General features: G+C 33.0%; 2 protein-coding genes across 2 annotated transcripts; one reads left to right on the top strand and one right to left on the bottom strand.

Annotated features, from left to right (window-relative positions):
• Positions 1-5,593: 5,593 nt before the first annotated feature.
• On the bottom strand, positions 5,594-6,328 carry LOC100255169 (pectinesterase inhibitor). Its single transcript, XM_002266188.5, has one exon. The coding sequence runs from the start codon at positions 6,225-6,227 to the stop codon at positions 5,691-5,693; it is 537 nt and encodes a 178-aa protein (XP_002266224.1). The 5' UTR covers positions 6,228-6,328; the 3' UTR covers positions 5,594-5,690.
• A 5,508-nt stretch (positions 6,329-11,836) lies between these two features.
• Positions 11,837-15,938, top strand: LOC100260250 (high affinity nitrate transporter 2.5). The gene is made up of 2 exons (XM_002266148.5): positions 11,837-13,484; positions 15,254-15,938. Exons 1-2 carry the CDS (start codon positions 12,340-12,342, stop codon positions 15,624-15,626), a joined length of 1,518 nt encoding a protein of 505 aa, XP_002266184.1. The 5' UTR covers positions 11,837-12,339; the 3' UTR covers positions 15,627-15,938.
• Positions 15,939-16,801: the final 863 nt, after the last annotated feature.

The following is a 16,801-nucleotide window of genomic DNA, read 5'->3' on the forward strand; positions in this document are numbered from 1 at the left end:
ACTTTGCAAATTACAACAATGCAACTCATTTTGGGAGACTGGAGAGCTGTCAACTAGTGTAGACATCCTCATCAGCCCGCGGCATCGATGCCCCCCTCAGTCAGTGGCGTCAGCTTCGGCAATGCTGCAACTGGAGGCTAGATGGAAAGCAGCAACAGCAAGGGGCAGCGGTGGTAGAGCAAGAGATTAAGGCTATGGGGGAATAAGGGGTTTTATAGTGAATCAAAATGACATCATTTTGATGGAAAAAAAAATAGCTTTTGAACTGTTCAATTCATAGAGAATTGGCTGGGTTACTAGTTCGACCGTCGGTTAGTATGATTTGAGGTTAGTACAAAGTCTAGACAATCTAAAGTATTAAACCAAATTGAAACGACTATGATCAAATTGGACGATTCGATTTGGTTTTTAAAACCATTAACAAAATATATATATTAAAAATTGATATAATTTATCATATCTAGTCAATATTTTAATTATTTACCACCAATTTAAAATACTAACATAGTTTGAACCACTAAAAAAATTCAAAACTTAATATCTTTACATGTGATTTTTGAACTATCATTTTTTATATTTTGTCTTAATGAAAGAAAAAATTGATTTTTTTTTTTTTTTTTACCTTATAGCAAAAGTTAATTTCTCCTATATATATTTTTAATATTTTCAACATGGGATATTATCACAATATATTAATTATTGTGTGGAAGGATCTAAGATAGATTATTTTAATTGAAATTTCTATATGATATCATATTTATATCTATCATCCATTATTATATTCTAGAGTGATGTCGGTTGGATATGCTTGCTCCACAAAGGGTATTGATGACGAAAGGCATCTTTGAAAATCAGAAGCCTTACGAAAAGGCTCGGGGGCTAAAAAAAAAAAAAACAAGGAATGACTTGATTAATAGATGTATACAAAGTCGTTTGTGGTTTGTGGTTGTGCAAATTGGAAATCGAGAGCAAAATCAGGATTTTTTAACAAGAATACGATAGTTTGAAAAAATAATTTCAAATCTATCACAGTTTTGGACAAACAGAAAATAATAATAATAATAATAATATTTAAAATCATTTTTTCAAAAGACGGTTTATTAAAACCGTCTTTTAAAATGAGGATTTCCTAAAAATGAAGGAAAAATAAGGAGAGAAATGTGTCTTAGAAAGTGAAAAATTGTATTTTAAAGAAACGATTTTATTAAAAGAAACATTTATAAAAAGTGAAAAATCTTCTCTTTAAGATAGGATTTTCATAAAAATAAAAAAAAATAAAAAAACTCATAACCAAAAAGTAAGAAAAGTAATAAATCGATTTTCTCAAAAAAAAAAAATCAAAAATCACATAATTATTTAATAAATTAATAATATTTAAAAAAAACTCATTTTTCACATAAAATTGATAATATTTTTTTAAAAATTTCAAAATGAAAGAAACAAAAAATAATAGATAAATAATTATTTATCTTATAAATAAATAAAAATATCAAATTAAATTAATAGAATTAATTTAAAGAAAAAATTGAAGGTTAAGAAAAAAATATTTTTTTAATTCAATATCTAATTTAATATAAAATTTTTAAATATGAAATGTTAAACATAATTTATATTTTATAAATATTATTGTTGATAAACCTCTTAATAATTATAATTATATATTAAATTTAATAAATAAAATTAATTAATTTCATAATATATATTATAATTATATTATTTCATAAGTATATTATTTTTAGGGAATGAAAAAATGGATTTTTGAAGTTTTTTTTTTTTTGGAAAATCTTCTATTTTGAGACAATTTATCACTTTTTGGTTTTGTTTTTGTTTTTTTGTTTTTTTTGTAAAAATCGTCTAAAGACGATTTCCCATTTTATAATTTTTTTTCTTTTTTTAATAAATTTTCTATTTTTTTACATTTTTTTTGAAAGTCGTCAAATGGTTTTCCACTTTTTTATAATTCTTTTTATAAAATCATTTATTTAAAAGACAATTTTTTTTACTTTTTTTTAAAGTATTTTTAAAAATGACTTTTTTTTATGTAATAAAAAATATTTTTCTCTTTTTAATCAGAACAAAATTACGTATAAATTTGAAATTATTTTTCCCTCTAATTTAGGAATTATTTTTTTTAAACTGACGTGTACTCTTCTCAAAAATCCAACAAAATCGGGGAAGACGGGAGACACTTGCCCACCTCCCCAAGCAATCCTCTTACGGCTTTTGCCAAAGGCGGGAGGCTCGTGATTTGCTTGCTTTTTCCTTAGAAAACTAACGTGGGAGTCTGGAGATGTGATTTAAATTGATTTTATATGTTTGAGATCTGGTCTGGATTCTTCTAATAGGACGATACATGATTAATCTGAGCCGTCCATCGTCAGAGTGTTAGGTTGATTTTATTTGGACTGATCTGCCTAACCGCATGTAGACAGTCCAGGAGAGCGGAGATGCTTTGCTATTTTTAAAATTTAAAAATAATAATAATTTTTTATAAGACATAATACAGAGATTTAAATAAAATATAATATTTCAAAATCTATTTGAAAAAAATTAAGGCATTGATTCAAATTTTAAATTTTTTAATTTAATATTTAAGACATACCATAAATCAATACCTTTTGTACAAAACTTTTTATTTTTATATAAAAGCCTTTTATTTTAAAATAAAAAATAAAAAGTATTTAAAATGGAGTCAGTCTGACTCCATTCTTTCTCCTTATTTTGTTTGTGATCCCGTTTGTCCTCTATCTAGATATTTTAGCTTCTTTTTTTTTTTTTTTGGTCTTGGTAAGAAGTGCATTGGGCAAAAAATCTGATATTATTGTTAAAAAATTAGTTATTGTAACGTAGGAAAGTCTATTGTAAAAAAACTTCAAATTAAATAATTGTAACGGAAAGTGAGGGGAATCTTTGGGATTTTTTTTTTAAAATATGATTAAAATAATATTATTTAAAAACTAAATACAAAAACACGACACTTACTTTTAGTATCACCTTTTATATTTTCTTTTTTACTTTAAAAGTTTTTATATTGAATTTATTTTTTGAAAAAATGATTTATATTTGAAATTTAAGTATTATAATTTTAAGATTATTTTTGTAATAACCTAAATCACGTAGATATTATCCCTTTTAGGTCGGGGTCGAAGGGACATTCATAATTTTAAAATGCATCTATAAGATTAAGAGGAACTTCTATGTATATAACTATAAATAAACACCAATCATAAAGTCAAATAAATTCTCACATCGAGATTGAGGATTAACTTTGATACAATTTGTAATGGTTGTATAAGTATGAATTCTTTTTAACGTCTTATATTAGATAAAAGAGAAAATTTTTGATGTTATATAAATATAAACTTTTTTTAATTTTGTAAACGCGTTTTAAAGTTGTAAGGATTCATTTAAGTCTGAAAAGGACAATATTGACATTGTTACTATTCTCACAGAAACCAAAGAAAATATCAAATGCATTATTAGCATGGAATTCAAAAGATATTCCATGGACACGTGGTCCTCACCCCTCACCGGATTTGTATTCACATTTGCTTGATTTTATTTAGAGTAAGGATTTATACCATGATAAGAATGAGCCGAGAAACTTATAACGGGGGCTGCACATGGAGCACAGAGTTGGGCCCGGTTTAGCCTTTTTTATTTTATTTTTGTTGTCGTCTTAGTAAGAAGTGCATTTGGAAAAAAATATGATATTATTGTTAAAAATTTAGTTATTGTAACGTAGGAAAGTACCTCAAATTAAATAATTGTAACGGAAGTGAGGGAATCTTTGGGATTTTTTTTTTAAAAATAGGATTAAAATAATATTATTTAACAAATAAATAAATAAACATAACACTTTTAATCACTTCTAGTATCACATTTTATATTGAATTCATCTTTTTTACTTTAAAAATTTTTATATTGAATTCATTTTTTGAAAAAATGAGTAATACTTTGAATTTAAATATTATAATTTTAAGATTATTTTTGTAATGATTTAAAATCATGTAGATATTGTCATCTTTGAGTTGAAGGACCTCATGACTTTAAAACACATTTATAATATTAAGAAGAATTTCTATATATATAGAGATAGACAACCACTCTCTATGAGGCCAAACGAATTCTCACATCGGGATTGTGGATTGACTTTAATACCATTTGTAATGATTATATAAGTATGAATTCTTTTTAACATCCCACATTGGATAAGGAAAGTTCTTGGTACTACATAAATATGGACTAGTTTTAATCTTATATTAAAGTTGTAAGGGTGATATTCCATGGACAGGTGGTCCTCCCTCCTCACCGGATTTGTATGATTCGCATTTTCTTGATTTTATTTACGGTAAGGATTTATACCATGATAAGAATGAGCCGAGAAACTTATAACTGGGCTGCACATGGAGCACAGAGTTGGGCCCGGTTGAGATGTGTTTGACCCCTAATACAGCCCACGCCCGAACTCAGCTCCACCACCCTCACCCCCTGAACCCAGCCCACCAATTCATCATCGGCTTCGATGGGCGAAGCCATTGCTAATCCATCCAATGAACCCCAAATCTGAATTGATTTTCTACGTTTATGAATCTATGGTACTGCCGATTTAAGAGGGAAAAGGTGGAAATTAAAACAAAATTTCAGGCTGCAACACAAAAGAAGAATAGTTATTTTTACAATTTGTTAATTGAGGTAAAAGAAAAATCTTTGACCCCCCTACGTAGATGACAACGGGTGAATTTAAGATGACTTATCTCTATCTCAATATATATCGTTTATATATATCTATATTTCCATTATCGTCCAAAAATAATAATAATTAGGTATGGCAGGTTGAGTATAGGAAATTCTCATACTCGCATAGCCTTTGTTCCAATTTAATTTTACTTTTTATCTTTTTTTTGTTTTTAAAATTTAAATTTGATTAAAAATAAATATGATTTATAAATAAAGAAATATTAAAAATATTTATAATTTATTTTATGAAAAACAATATTTTATTTTTGTGAAAAAAAGTTGAAAAATAAAAAAATCAATTAAAGTAATTTTTATTTAAATTTATATATAATTGGAATAAGGCAAGGAGGCACAAAGTAACGTCTAAACCTATTTCGGTTTTTTAAAACTTTTTAAACTTATTAACATTATTCCAAATTCTTCCCATTAAGGGTGGGGTGGGTACACAAAAATAATAGTTTTATGTTTGTTTAATGATTTTCTAGATGACAAGAGATTAGCAAAAAAGTTGACATTTTTCTTTTGATGATCAGAAACGTCTTCAGAATGTATAAAAAAAGTAATCAAATTAAGCTAGTGATAAAATTTGTTTATTTTATTTTATTCTTGTTTAGTTTTAAATGTAAATAGATGTTAATTTAATTCAAGTATAAATAGTACTGGATAGAATTAGGTCCTTTTTTTTTTGGACTTAAGTTTAAGTTACTTTAAGACTTAAGTCATTTTAAAAATTGTTTGTTTTTTAATTTATCAGTTTCAAAGGAAATTTTATCTTATTTATCTTAAATTTTAAGAGTTTTTTTTTTTATAAAAAAAAAAAAACCGTCGAGAAATGTAGTAAATAACGAGGAGAAGCTAGAAAGGTGAAAAGAAAATCTTATAAAAGCATGCATCACAATGGAGGAAGCAACGTAGCATTTTTAAACGAGAGAAATGTATGAGGGGTCCTCTTAGAAGTGGACCTCATCCACTAAAGCCAGACAGTTGCTTCCCAGCTTACTCATGACCTTGTTAGTCTGGCCTAGAGCTTGTGGATCGTCGGCACTTTCCGCGAAAGCATCGTCACATGTGACAATGTCAGACAAAACTGCAGAGAGGTTGCTTTTAAGGGCGCCTTTGTCTCCACTCTGGATGTTGGCCAAGGAGGTCTGAAGGTTGTCGACCGCGTCGTCGTAAACCTCCACGCAGGTGTCGAAGTTTGACTTTCGCAAGCCCGTGGCACTGGAGCCCAGCTTCACGGCCAACGCCTTGGCGTTGGATGCCCGGAGGATGAGTGCTCGGATGGCCATCTGAGTAGCACTCTTTGGATCCGATGCTCCCTTTGTTATTTCCTCGCATAGTTGTGGGAAATCTGCGTCTGAGCAAAGGCTGGACAAGGCGGCGCTGGTCATGGAGACAGGGTCTTGGGCACTGCATTTTCCGGCTAGGAGGAAGGTGGCGGTTGTCAGAAATACCAGTGAGAAAATGAAGTAGTGCTTGGAAGCCATGGCCAGTACTTGGGAATTTCCTTTTCAATCTCTTTTTCTTTCTTTGATTTTTTTTTTTTCTTTTTGTTTCTCTGGGTTTCTCCAGTATCGGGATCTCGCTTTTACGGTAGAGATGTTTGTGATTTATGCAAATGTTGTTAAAGAATTAACCGTCTCTCTAACTACTGGTCAACATGGGTTGTTCACTTGGTCTATGAGGTTCGCCTTCATTCTAGGCCGTACCAATGGCCTTGGCCATGATTTTTAGTTTACTATTCTCCTACTCAACTGACCCAATCCATTCTTAGGCGATTACTTTGGTCAAATGGCAAATGAATTTCAATGTGTTAAGGTTGGGCAAGAGGTCCACCCTCAATTTTTAACAATTTATCACCCGTTTCATACCACAATAATACCTTTCATATGTATTTACAACAATAATTATATATAGGCTGGTTATTGGAAATTACTAAAAAAAAAATATTAAAGAAAATAATTTTTCATATTTTATTCTATTATAAAAAAATAAAATAAAATATAGTTAAAATTAATAAAATATTTATATATTTTTAAATTATATTAAATAAATGAAATGAATTCGAAATACTATATAAAAATAATTTATTGATTTTAATTTTTTTATTATTATTTTTACTTTTTCTTTTTCTTTTTATTTTTCCTTTCTATTTTCTTAATTTTTATTTTATTTTTTATGTTTTCACTTTTCCTTCAAACTTTATTGATTATATTATACATAAAGGATGTTTCGATTAAATTATTATAAATAAACCATCCAATTGCACTAATATATTTTAACTTTCACTTTCTTTTTCTTTTATATATATTTTTATTATAAATTATATAATATTTTTATTTTTATTTTCTACATTTTCCCCTATTATTTTATGGATTTGTTACTTGGTATAAGTTTTTTTTTTTTCATGGTTTCTATTTGGCTTCTTTTTAACTTTTGATGTGTTATTTTTGTATTAAGTTTTAAAAAAAGCTTGTGTCTATTGTTATGTTATTGTAATTTTTTTATATTTAGTTTGCTTAATGTTTCTAGACTTTGCTCAGATCAAGGGATACCTGATGAGGGGTATGCTAATATGAGGCTAAGAACTGGCCCCATACTGATGGCTTCTTGAATATGGAAGTTGTCAAATGGCTATAAATTAAAATGTTCAAGTCTAAATACCCCATACCCTACATACTAATGTGTTCAGTTGTTTTAATTTAGAAAGATTAATTATTTGCTTATATCTATGAAACTCTAATATGAAATACACAGGACAGAGAAATAAATAAATATTTTTTAAAATATTTAATAAAATAAACAAAAGAAAAGAAAGGGTTTTAAAGAATTTTGAATTTTATAATCAACATTAATCCAATGTCGAATCTATTATGGGAGAGAGTATTATATAATTTAGGATTTAAGATCAAAGTCTACTTGATATCGAGATCTCTTTAATCAATTAAATATGATAGTTAATTTGATTTTTAATTCTATCTAATCGAAATCTCATATTTATCTTACGACCCTTAGATTCATTAATAATAAGATTAAATTAAGTTAGCAAGTGATGAAGATCTTTCAAAAAATTATTAGTGTCTTTGTAAGAATTATCTATACTTCATATAAGGGAATTAACTCAGGAGATTCATTCCTACTAATTCAAACATGAAAACATAATTAAACTAAATCAATATATTACCTTTTCTTACTACTCTCAATTCTCTACCTTCGTGTTAGCATATTTGGATCTTATAAAATTAGTTGGAAGATTTCTTGTTATAACAATGATAAAATTCTTGAATCTTAGGTTTATTATTCTAAGGCTTGGTTAGTACTTAGAAGGCCTATAGATTGAGGTTTGAAATCTAGAGTTCTAAATTTCAAACTCAACTTCATCCATATTGTATAGAAGTTTTCAAATAGTCAATCTCTCTTGTTTTAGCTTCAATTCATGCCTCATTTGAAGCTTCATATTCTTGACCTCTCAAGCCTTAAAACCATACATGACTTGTGAAAAAAAAAAAAAAAAAGACCTTTTAGGAAGTAGCCCTGAACTTAGCTCAAATTCAAGTTTGATCTATCTAAAAAAAGAAACCTCTTACTTATGGCTATTTGCTCCACCATAGGTGTTTGAAGTTGTAAATATAAACTCAATTGGATCAAAATCCCTTGTGTGGTAAAAGAATATTTTGATATGAAATGAGTGTAAAAGTACGATGAAAGATATTTTTGTTCAAAACAATTATTCTTATTCTGAAAAATGTGACAACCATTTTTGTAAAATGGGATCATATCTCAACTCTTTTAATCAATATCCCAAAATATTTTCCTATGGGTTACATGAGACGGATCCCATCTTAGTGAACTTAATAGAAATACAGAGAGTGGTAAACCAGGCATAGCTTGTATTGAAGTTGCAGTATCTTCTCAATTGCTGGAGTTCTGTGGTTTCAATTTTTTATTTTTTTTCTCCCTATTTTGGTGCTTGATGGAGATCCCCTTATTTTACTGTTTTGAGTTATTTTAGAAGTAGACTTGCCGTTGAAGTCCTTGATTTTGCTTAAGGACTCTGCTCAAGCTCAAAGTGAAGTTAGATTTCAATTGGCTTTTAATTTGATTTGAAACATTTCATGTCTAGATGATTTTTTGATTTATAGAGTTTTTTATCAAAATAACATTTTTTTCTTATTGAACTTGGAGGTACCAAAAATCGGTATATCTTTAATACACCACCTCTCAAACAAGGAACCTGAAAACACACAAAATCACGTTATACCAAAACTAGTATCATAAAAAAAGTCAACTTCTAATACACCTGAACCATTAATATGTGCTTAGAAAGACAGAGTCCAATTACGCTTGTCCTCATATGTCCAAAAGTCAACAAAATCTGTTGACCTACCGCCAAAACCATCATTTCATGCTCCTTCAAAAGGAAAAGTGACTATAAAAGATGAGTCTTTTTCTACTTGGAAAATGCATCTCCGTATCCAAAAAATGATGGAACAAAATCTTCAAAATTTTCTTTAAAGAATTTTAACTTATCCAGAACCCTCAAATAATTTCGTTTCTAATGTCCTTCGGGTTCAAAGATGATTATGTGGATAAAGTTTAAACTTCATTATATAAACCCGCTGAGCGACGGAGTTACTTCAAAAACAACAGTCCATGACTGGGATTTTCTTAAGTTATGTCAATAAACCATAATTGTGAGTTGTCCTTATATTATTTTAATAATAAAAATTTACCTCAACTGACGTGCTAGACAGATTAGAATGGGCATTTTTTAAAAAATTCAAAATCATACTGATAATATTTTTTTAAAGACCTACAACGGCCCAAAACTCGATTTATAAAAAAGGGTTATCCTTTGCCTGACGTGACCTCCAGATATGAAGCTGAATTGAATGAGCAATCTGATCCATATTTTTGGAGCTCCTCTCGTAGAAATGGGCGGACGATGACCCCTGACTTAAAAAATGAAGTACAAAGCTGAAGTTTTCCACGATTGTGAATGAAATGAGCATTGGAAGCTTATCCAGAGTTCAGTCATTTCATCGTAATCCCGAAGTCGTAGGTTTACTTTTGGTCGCGGCATATCTCATCAACATTGATGTTATGCATTTATGGCTGTATTACATATTCTTAGACACCATCATCAAGTATTATATTTATATTACGTGAATACATATATTTGCATTTAAACTGAAATTAAAAAATTCAGTAGAATATACTTGAGTGGTGGTGAATGTTTATTTAATAATTTCCTCTCTTATATAGAGAGCAGGGTCCCGTCTTTATAGCATGACCCTTGAGGAGAATATTAAAATACAACCCAAGAATGTTGGCTATGCAAATGAGGAGTAGCTTTGACGGAAACCTTGTGAGGAAGGCATTAACGGGGTGGCTTTTATGACAGATAATCCATTAATGAGAAACCATTGACTTTGAGACTTAGAGAAGTAGGTGACGAAGGCAAGTTAAATGGCCTTTTAGCATACTTCCAAACTAGCATTCATTCCGACCTCTCAGGCTTCCCAAGTTGCTTTCAAGTCTCAGTCTGTTACATAGATAGCCTTTCAGAGTTTGTGTGGTTTACGAAGGAAAGCTGAAAGCGTGCGACTTCAATCCAGCCTCGGAATTTTGCGTTAAATTCACGAATTTGCCGACAAGAATGAATATAGATATTCCCTTTTTTTTTCTTTCTTTTTTTTTTAAACCGCAAGCCGTAAGGTCTGTTAGTGATACCCAAGGGCCAGATTTTTGGAACTCCCTAGTCTGAATTTTCCAAAAGAGTGACATTTCTCTATTGGGTTTTGGCTTGAATTGACGAATAACATAAAATTTCCAATGAGGTGGGCTACTTTTCAAGACTATGTCAATAATTGAAGCTTTGTCATTTCATAAAGCCCCAAAAGTCCAATTTGAAGGTCTTGACCTTGGCACATGTTTTTGAAGTTATGAGGGATTGAATCCAGCTGGGAAGATGCACCAAACAAACGAAAGTAAAACGACAGTAAAGTTTGTTTATTTCATGATGAAAATAATTTTTTTTAATACTTCATCAAATATTCTAGGAAATATTTTTGAAAATACTAAATAATTTTCTATTTCATAATTTAAATTGTGTGAGACCCATCTTCGAGATCTTCAGTCTATTAGCAAGATTGCAGCGGGAAGTTAGGTTTATCCACACTACAGGAAGACGAAAATGGGTGTGCATGTAGAGAGAGAAGATTCATTACCTGTCAGAATCATGGAAATTATTTTTATAATCAATATTCAACGTGCCACCAGCCCGTAGAAAATGGATGAAGGTTCAAATGACCAGAGTGCCCTTTTCTTATTCCGTCCTTTTTTCTCACCCTAACTTTTTTTTTCATTTGCTCAATTTCACCTTTCCCTTGTGGCTTTCTGCTCGACGGCTTTCCCACATCCAAATAAAGGCGAAATTATAAAATAATTTCTATTTTATCCAAAGAATTGCAATCTTAAATTCTGTATTTAAAAAACAAGAAAATGTAAAACTAAATATCTATTTTTCTCCTTTTTCATGCTACTCTTACCTTAAACAAAGTTTAAAAAATTCATAACAATACCTCCAAATTTAGATGAGCAATCCTGCCATTAAAAACATGCTTCACAGAGGACTGATTTTATTACTAAAAGCATCTATTAAAATATCTCGGTGGATTGAATATACTACCGAAATTGTCTACATCAAACATGCTAACAGTGCTTCTAGGAGGTGTGATTTTACAATTGAAAGCGTCCACATTAAAAACATTTGATGATGCATTGTGACAAAATAATGGATCCTGTTTAACCATATCATAAAACAATAGGTTCCTCCTCAATGACAGTAAGCTTTGTAATGTACGGCTCATTATTTCCCGATTTTTGTTCAGAACATTATAGGGTTGTGAAATGATAAGGACAGATTTGTATTTTACTTGATATCTGACAGAAAATTCAAAAAAGAATCTTTTACCAAGTCCAGATGTACCTCCCTTGGATTCTGGGTGTGCTCTCCAAATTCCAAAGTCAATGTTAATGCAACTTCTCCACATTTCTACATCAAATAAGTCTCCTCCCAAAATTTAAAATTCAACTTCAGGGATACTCACCTCCCAACTACTCGCTTAGATACCTTTGAAATCATATCCTTCTATCCTTTTTCCATCAGAATTCACTGCCAAGCAATGTGACTCGGCGAAACTGTAGAGTTGTTTTCCAACTTTCCCCCTTCTCATCCACCAAGAGCCGCTGCCCACACAACCCTAAAATTCTCAGCTTTGAAACAAAAGCTAAATGAAGGTCAAATCCTGCCAAAGGTTGCTAGTTTTTTATCTCCAGTATATTTATCATCCGTTACACAAAAATGGCCCAAACACTTCTTGACAATAATTTCAGTTTGCTAGAAAAAGAAAGATACAAAATTATCATTCACGAGAAGCTATGGTGAGAGAGTTTTGCCTTATATAAGTTTAGCTAAAGATAGCTTTTAGGTTCCATTCCCTTTTCCTAGAAAAGAAGAAAGCCTGCCTTCCTTTGGTGCTTAGAGACGACTCTTAGCATCACCAAGATTCTTCTTCTTCGATTCAATTCAGAAACATGAGCATGGAAATTTCTGAACCAGAACCTCAGCATCCAAAATTCGCTCTTCCGGTGGACTCTGAACACAAGGCCACTGAATTTCCCTTATTCTCAGTGGCGGCACCACACATGAGGGCATTTCACTTGTCTTGGATCTCCTTCTTTGCTTGTTTTGTCTCCAGCTTTGCAGCTCCTCCTCTCATCCCTGTCATACGGGACAACCTCAATCTTACAGCAACAGATATTGGCAATGCAGGGATTGCATCAGTTTCTGGTGCAGTCTTTGCCAGGATTGCCATGGGGAGTGCCTGTGACCTATTTGGACCCCGTCTTGCCTCCGCCTCACTCATCCTCCTCACTGCACCAGCTGTTTACTTTACTTCCTATATCTCATCACCTATCTCCTTCCTTCTTGTACGCTTTTTCACAGGCTTCTCCCTTTCCACTTTCGTTTCAACTCAATTCTGGATGAGTTCAATGTTTTCTGCTCCAGTGGTTGGGGCTGCAAATGGTTTTGCAGGTGGATGGGGCAACCTCGGAGGTGGGGCAACACAGCTAATCATGCCACTTGTTTTTTCCCTCATCCGTGACATGGGTGCGGTCAAATTCACAGCCTGGAGAATAGCATTCTTCATTCCAGCTCTATTCCAAACGTTATCAGCTTTTGCTGTTTTGTTATTTGGTCAAGACACACCAGATGGTAACTTCAAGAGACTGAATAAATCTGGTGACAGACCAAAAGATAAATTTTCACAGGTTTTCTACCATGGGGTTACAAATTACAGGGCATGGATATTGGCATTGACTTATGGATATTGTTTTGGAGTAGAGCTGACAGTGGACAACATAATTGCAGAGTATTTTTATGACAGATTTAATCTCAAACTCCACACTGCAGGAATTATTGCTGCAAGTTTTGGATTAGCAAATTTGATTTCTCGACCAGCAGGAGGGTTTATCTCAGATGCAATGGCAAAGAGGTTTGGGATGAGGGGCAGGCTGTGGACCTTATGGGTGGTGCAGACCTTGGGAGGTGTACTCTGCATTATCCTGGGACGAGTAGGATCTTTGAATGCATCCATCATTGTGATGATTGCATTCTCATTGTTCGTCCAAGCTGCATGTGGTCTTACATTTGGAGTGGTTCCTTTCATCTCCCGAAGGTATGATCACAGCAATCTTCTCAAATTCAATTTTCCAGTTCTTTTCAATATAGTATTCAGAATTTGTTCTTTTGATACATGTATAATCAAGGGGTAATTTTAGACCTAAGTTCAGTTGATGATGCTTACCTTATCAGCTGCAAACTTTTGTCTTTATTATGGTCAGTGTTTTCTCTTGCTGCCCTTCCATCTCCGTATAGCTCTCAGTTGGTCTGATATGTACTGAATTATGGTCAATTTGCGTGAGAGAAGCTGAGAGCACTTGTACAGGTTGTCTAGTATTGATCTAATAGGTTCATTATGAGATTGGTCCCACCTTCCTAAGGTAGTCATACTGCTTATACCATCTCTAATTATCTCCATCTAATTATCTCCAGCAATTCTCTTGCGAGGTTCTGAACCTGTATCTGGGTTCACTTAATGAAAGAACCACTGTTTGTAACCAATCTTCAGCCTGATTACCCTCTCCAAAATGTATAAGAAACCATATGTCTTGGTCCTGTTTGGTTCATCAAATTCTTAAAAAAAGTAAGGATATTTTCTATCTCTAAACAATATTTGAACACTACTTTAATCACTCAGAGAATTATATCTCAATCTCCTACAACATGAAAGCTATGAAAACCTTTGTTATTGGCAAATAGCAGCATTACAGAGTCCCAAAACTTAAGTAGTAGGAACACTTCTTAGCAATTTTCAACCGGCCATCATTATCCCAACATTTTGACTGTTGAAATCATGATCTTTCACCCAATGATGAACCAAAAACCTTCAGCCAAGACTCCTAACCTGTACAAGGTATCAAATTTAAACCAATGCAAACCCAACCCCCCTCCCCTCTCTTCACACAAGTGAAATTAAGTTCATTACTGATAAAGGAGACTGCAACAAATGAGGATTTCAACAGGATAGGAAAACAAATACTAATGATCTAACAGAGCATAGTTCTATCATACTATCAAATCCACAAACCTACTGCTTCATTCATCTGAAAGATTACTTCTTATTTATGCTGCCTGTATCAACAAACATTAGAAAAGAAAAAGAAAAAGACCTGCTATGGATTTAGGTTCATCAAGTATCAAAAGGTTTTCAGGGAAAGAACCATTCATTCATCAAAAACAGCAGATGAATTTTTCTATCCAACTTTCTAGAATTCCATATGGTAAAATCTCTATAGACAGTCTTATGAAATCAGACATGACAGTATAGCAGGAATTTAAATCAAGAGATGCTTCAATGAAATTCCTCCCTTACCACATGCTTGCTCAGCTTTCTTGTCCCTTGAGCAGGCCCCTCAACATGATTTTCGGTTGCTGTGTACTTACTGCATAAGATTATGACTAGATCAGAAGTTATCTTGATTTGAGAGGAAGTTGCAAAACATCTGATAGATTGCACTTTCCAGATATCCAAATATACAGGGAGCTCTCTGGCTCAAGAGAAAGCTAATTAAGAAAATAATAGGAAATAAATTTAATATCTATCAAATAATAAAATCAACCATCTGGTGCAATTCAACTATAGCCAACTCAATAGAAATGAACTATTAATCTTTTAATAGGAACTAATAAGAGATTGATAGCCCATTTTTGGTAGTCTACAGTTTCCATGAAGAGTTGTTTAATCGAAGCATTGTCTTAGAAGTAGGCTTGCTACAGTAAAATTTTTTATGTCATACATAGTATCTGGATGTGTTATTCTATTTGATCGCACCCCATTTTTCTTATTTGAACCTACAGAGATTTCATTTTTTTGTGTTTCTTCAGGTCACTGGGGGTAGTATCTGGTATGACAGGAGGAGGTGGAAATGTAGGTGCAGTTCTGACTCAACTAATTTTCTTCAAAGGATCCAGATATTCAAAAGAAACAGGGATAACTCTCATGGGCATCATGATGTTATGCTGCACCCTTCCAATATGTCTAATATACTTCCCACAATGGGGTGGCATGTTTTGCGGCCCATCATCTAAAGAGAATGCCACAGAGGAAGACTATTACTCATCTGAATGGAATTCAAAAGAGAAGGAGAAAGGTTTCCATCATGGAAGTCTGAAATTTGCTGATAACAGCAGAGGTGAAAGAGGTAGAAGGGTGGGCTCTGCAGCCACACCTGATAGGACCTCATCCATGCATGTCTGATGACTGTTTCAAGCATTTTGAATGGGTAAAAACCATATACCAAAAGCCCTAACAACCACCGAAAGTAATGTATTTCAGTAAGTAGTTATCATATATGGTTGTCGTTGAAATTTGGCATTCAAAGTTAGGGTTTTAATTTAGGAAAGTATTTTAGGAATAAAAAAGGAGAGATCATTTAGGATGATTCAGTTTCCTAATTTTAGGAGAGAATCAAGCTAGATTGATATTTTCTTATTCAGTCATTTGTGTATATATATGTGTATGGTGTGTATCTAAAAAATCAATAAAGGAATTCAGAAATTCTTCATGGTATCAGAGCCAGTTTTCTGAAACCCTAATCCCTTCTGGCCACCTCTTATTCAGGCCATCATTCATTCCGGCCAAATCTCTCTAGCCATCTCTCAATCCGACCATCTCTCTCTCTGGCCATCTCTCATTCCGGTCATTAGTCCCTGTTCTCAGAGCCAAGGGAGAAAACGTTTTCCGGTCTATCGAATCGTCGTCAGAAAACATTCACCGCCGGCAACTTTTCCGGCGAACTTTTCCTGCAAACTTTCCGGCAACGGTTTTTTCTACACCGCAAGGAGTGCCTGGAGGAGATCTCCAATTTTTCCCAAACCACCGGAGCCAGAAAACCATCCACGCGCCAGCCACGTGCGTTTTTCCGGCCGATGACTGCATCTCAAGCGCCGGCGCGTGAGGGCGCGTGAGCCACTTTCTGGCGACGCGCTTCCTCCTCCAGGCTTGCCTGACGCCGACCAGCCACCCTTCTTACCTGTTTTTGCCATCCGAGCCCTGCACGTGCCTCTTTTGGGGTTCTTTTGCCTCCGCGGGCCCTCCGATCAGTTTTTCCGACGTCCTCCGGCTATTTTTTCTCAACTCCAATCCCTGTACGTGCCTTGGGAAGTGTTCTTCTACCTTTCCGGTCCATGACAAAATACAGAATGGCATCATCACAAGTATCCAGCGTCACGTCACCAGAATCAGGGGACAGATCTGAAATTCCAAACCTTGGTGGCAGTGATTCCTCTCCTATTCTCATCACAGGACACAAATTAAATGGCCATAACTATTTACAGTGGTCACAATCTGTGTTGCTGTTCATTTGCGGGAAAGAAAAGGATGAGTACCTCACTGGAGAAGCAGCCATGCCAGAAACTACAGAACCGGGTTTC

This window comes from Vitis vinifera, chromosome 1 (assembly GCF_030704535.1).
Source record: "Vitis vinifera cultivar Pinot Noir 40024 chromosome 1, ASM3070453v1".
In the NCBI taxonomy this organism is placed as follows: domain Eukaryota; kingdom Viridiplantae; phylum Streptophyta; class Magnoliopsida; order Vitales; family Vitaceae; genus Vitis; species Vitis vinifera.

Bases quoted from the DNA above. Each gene is read 5' to 3' on its own strand.
- LOC100260250 (XM_002266148.5), top strand. From the start codon at position 12,340: ATGAGCATGGAAATTTCTGAACCAGAACCTCAGCATCCAAAATTCGCT. The intron at 13,485-15,253 runs GTATGATCACAG...GTGTTTCTTCAG, and splicing joins GTTCCTTTCATCTCCCGAAG to GTCACTGGGGGTAGTATCTG.
- LOC100255169 (XM_002266188.5), bottom strand. From the start codon at position 6,227: ATGGCTTCCAAGCACTACTTCATTTTCTCACTGGTATTTCTGACAACC.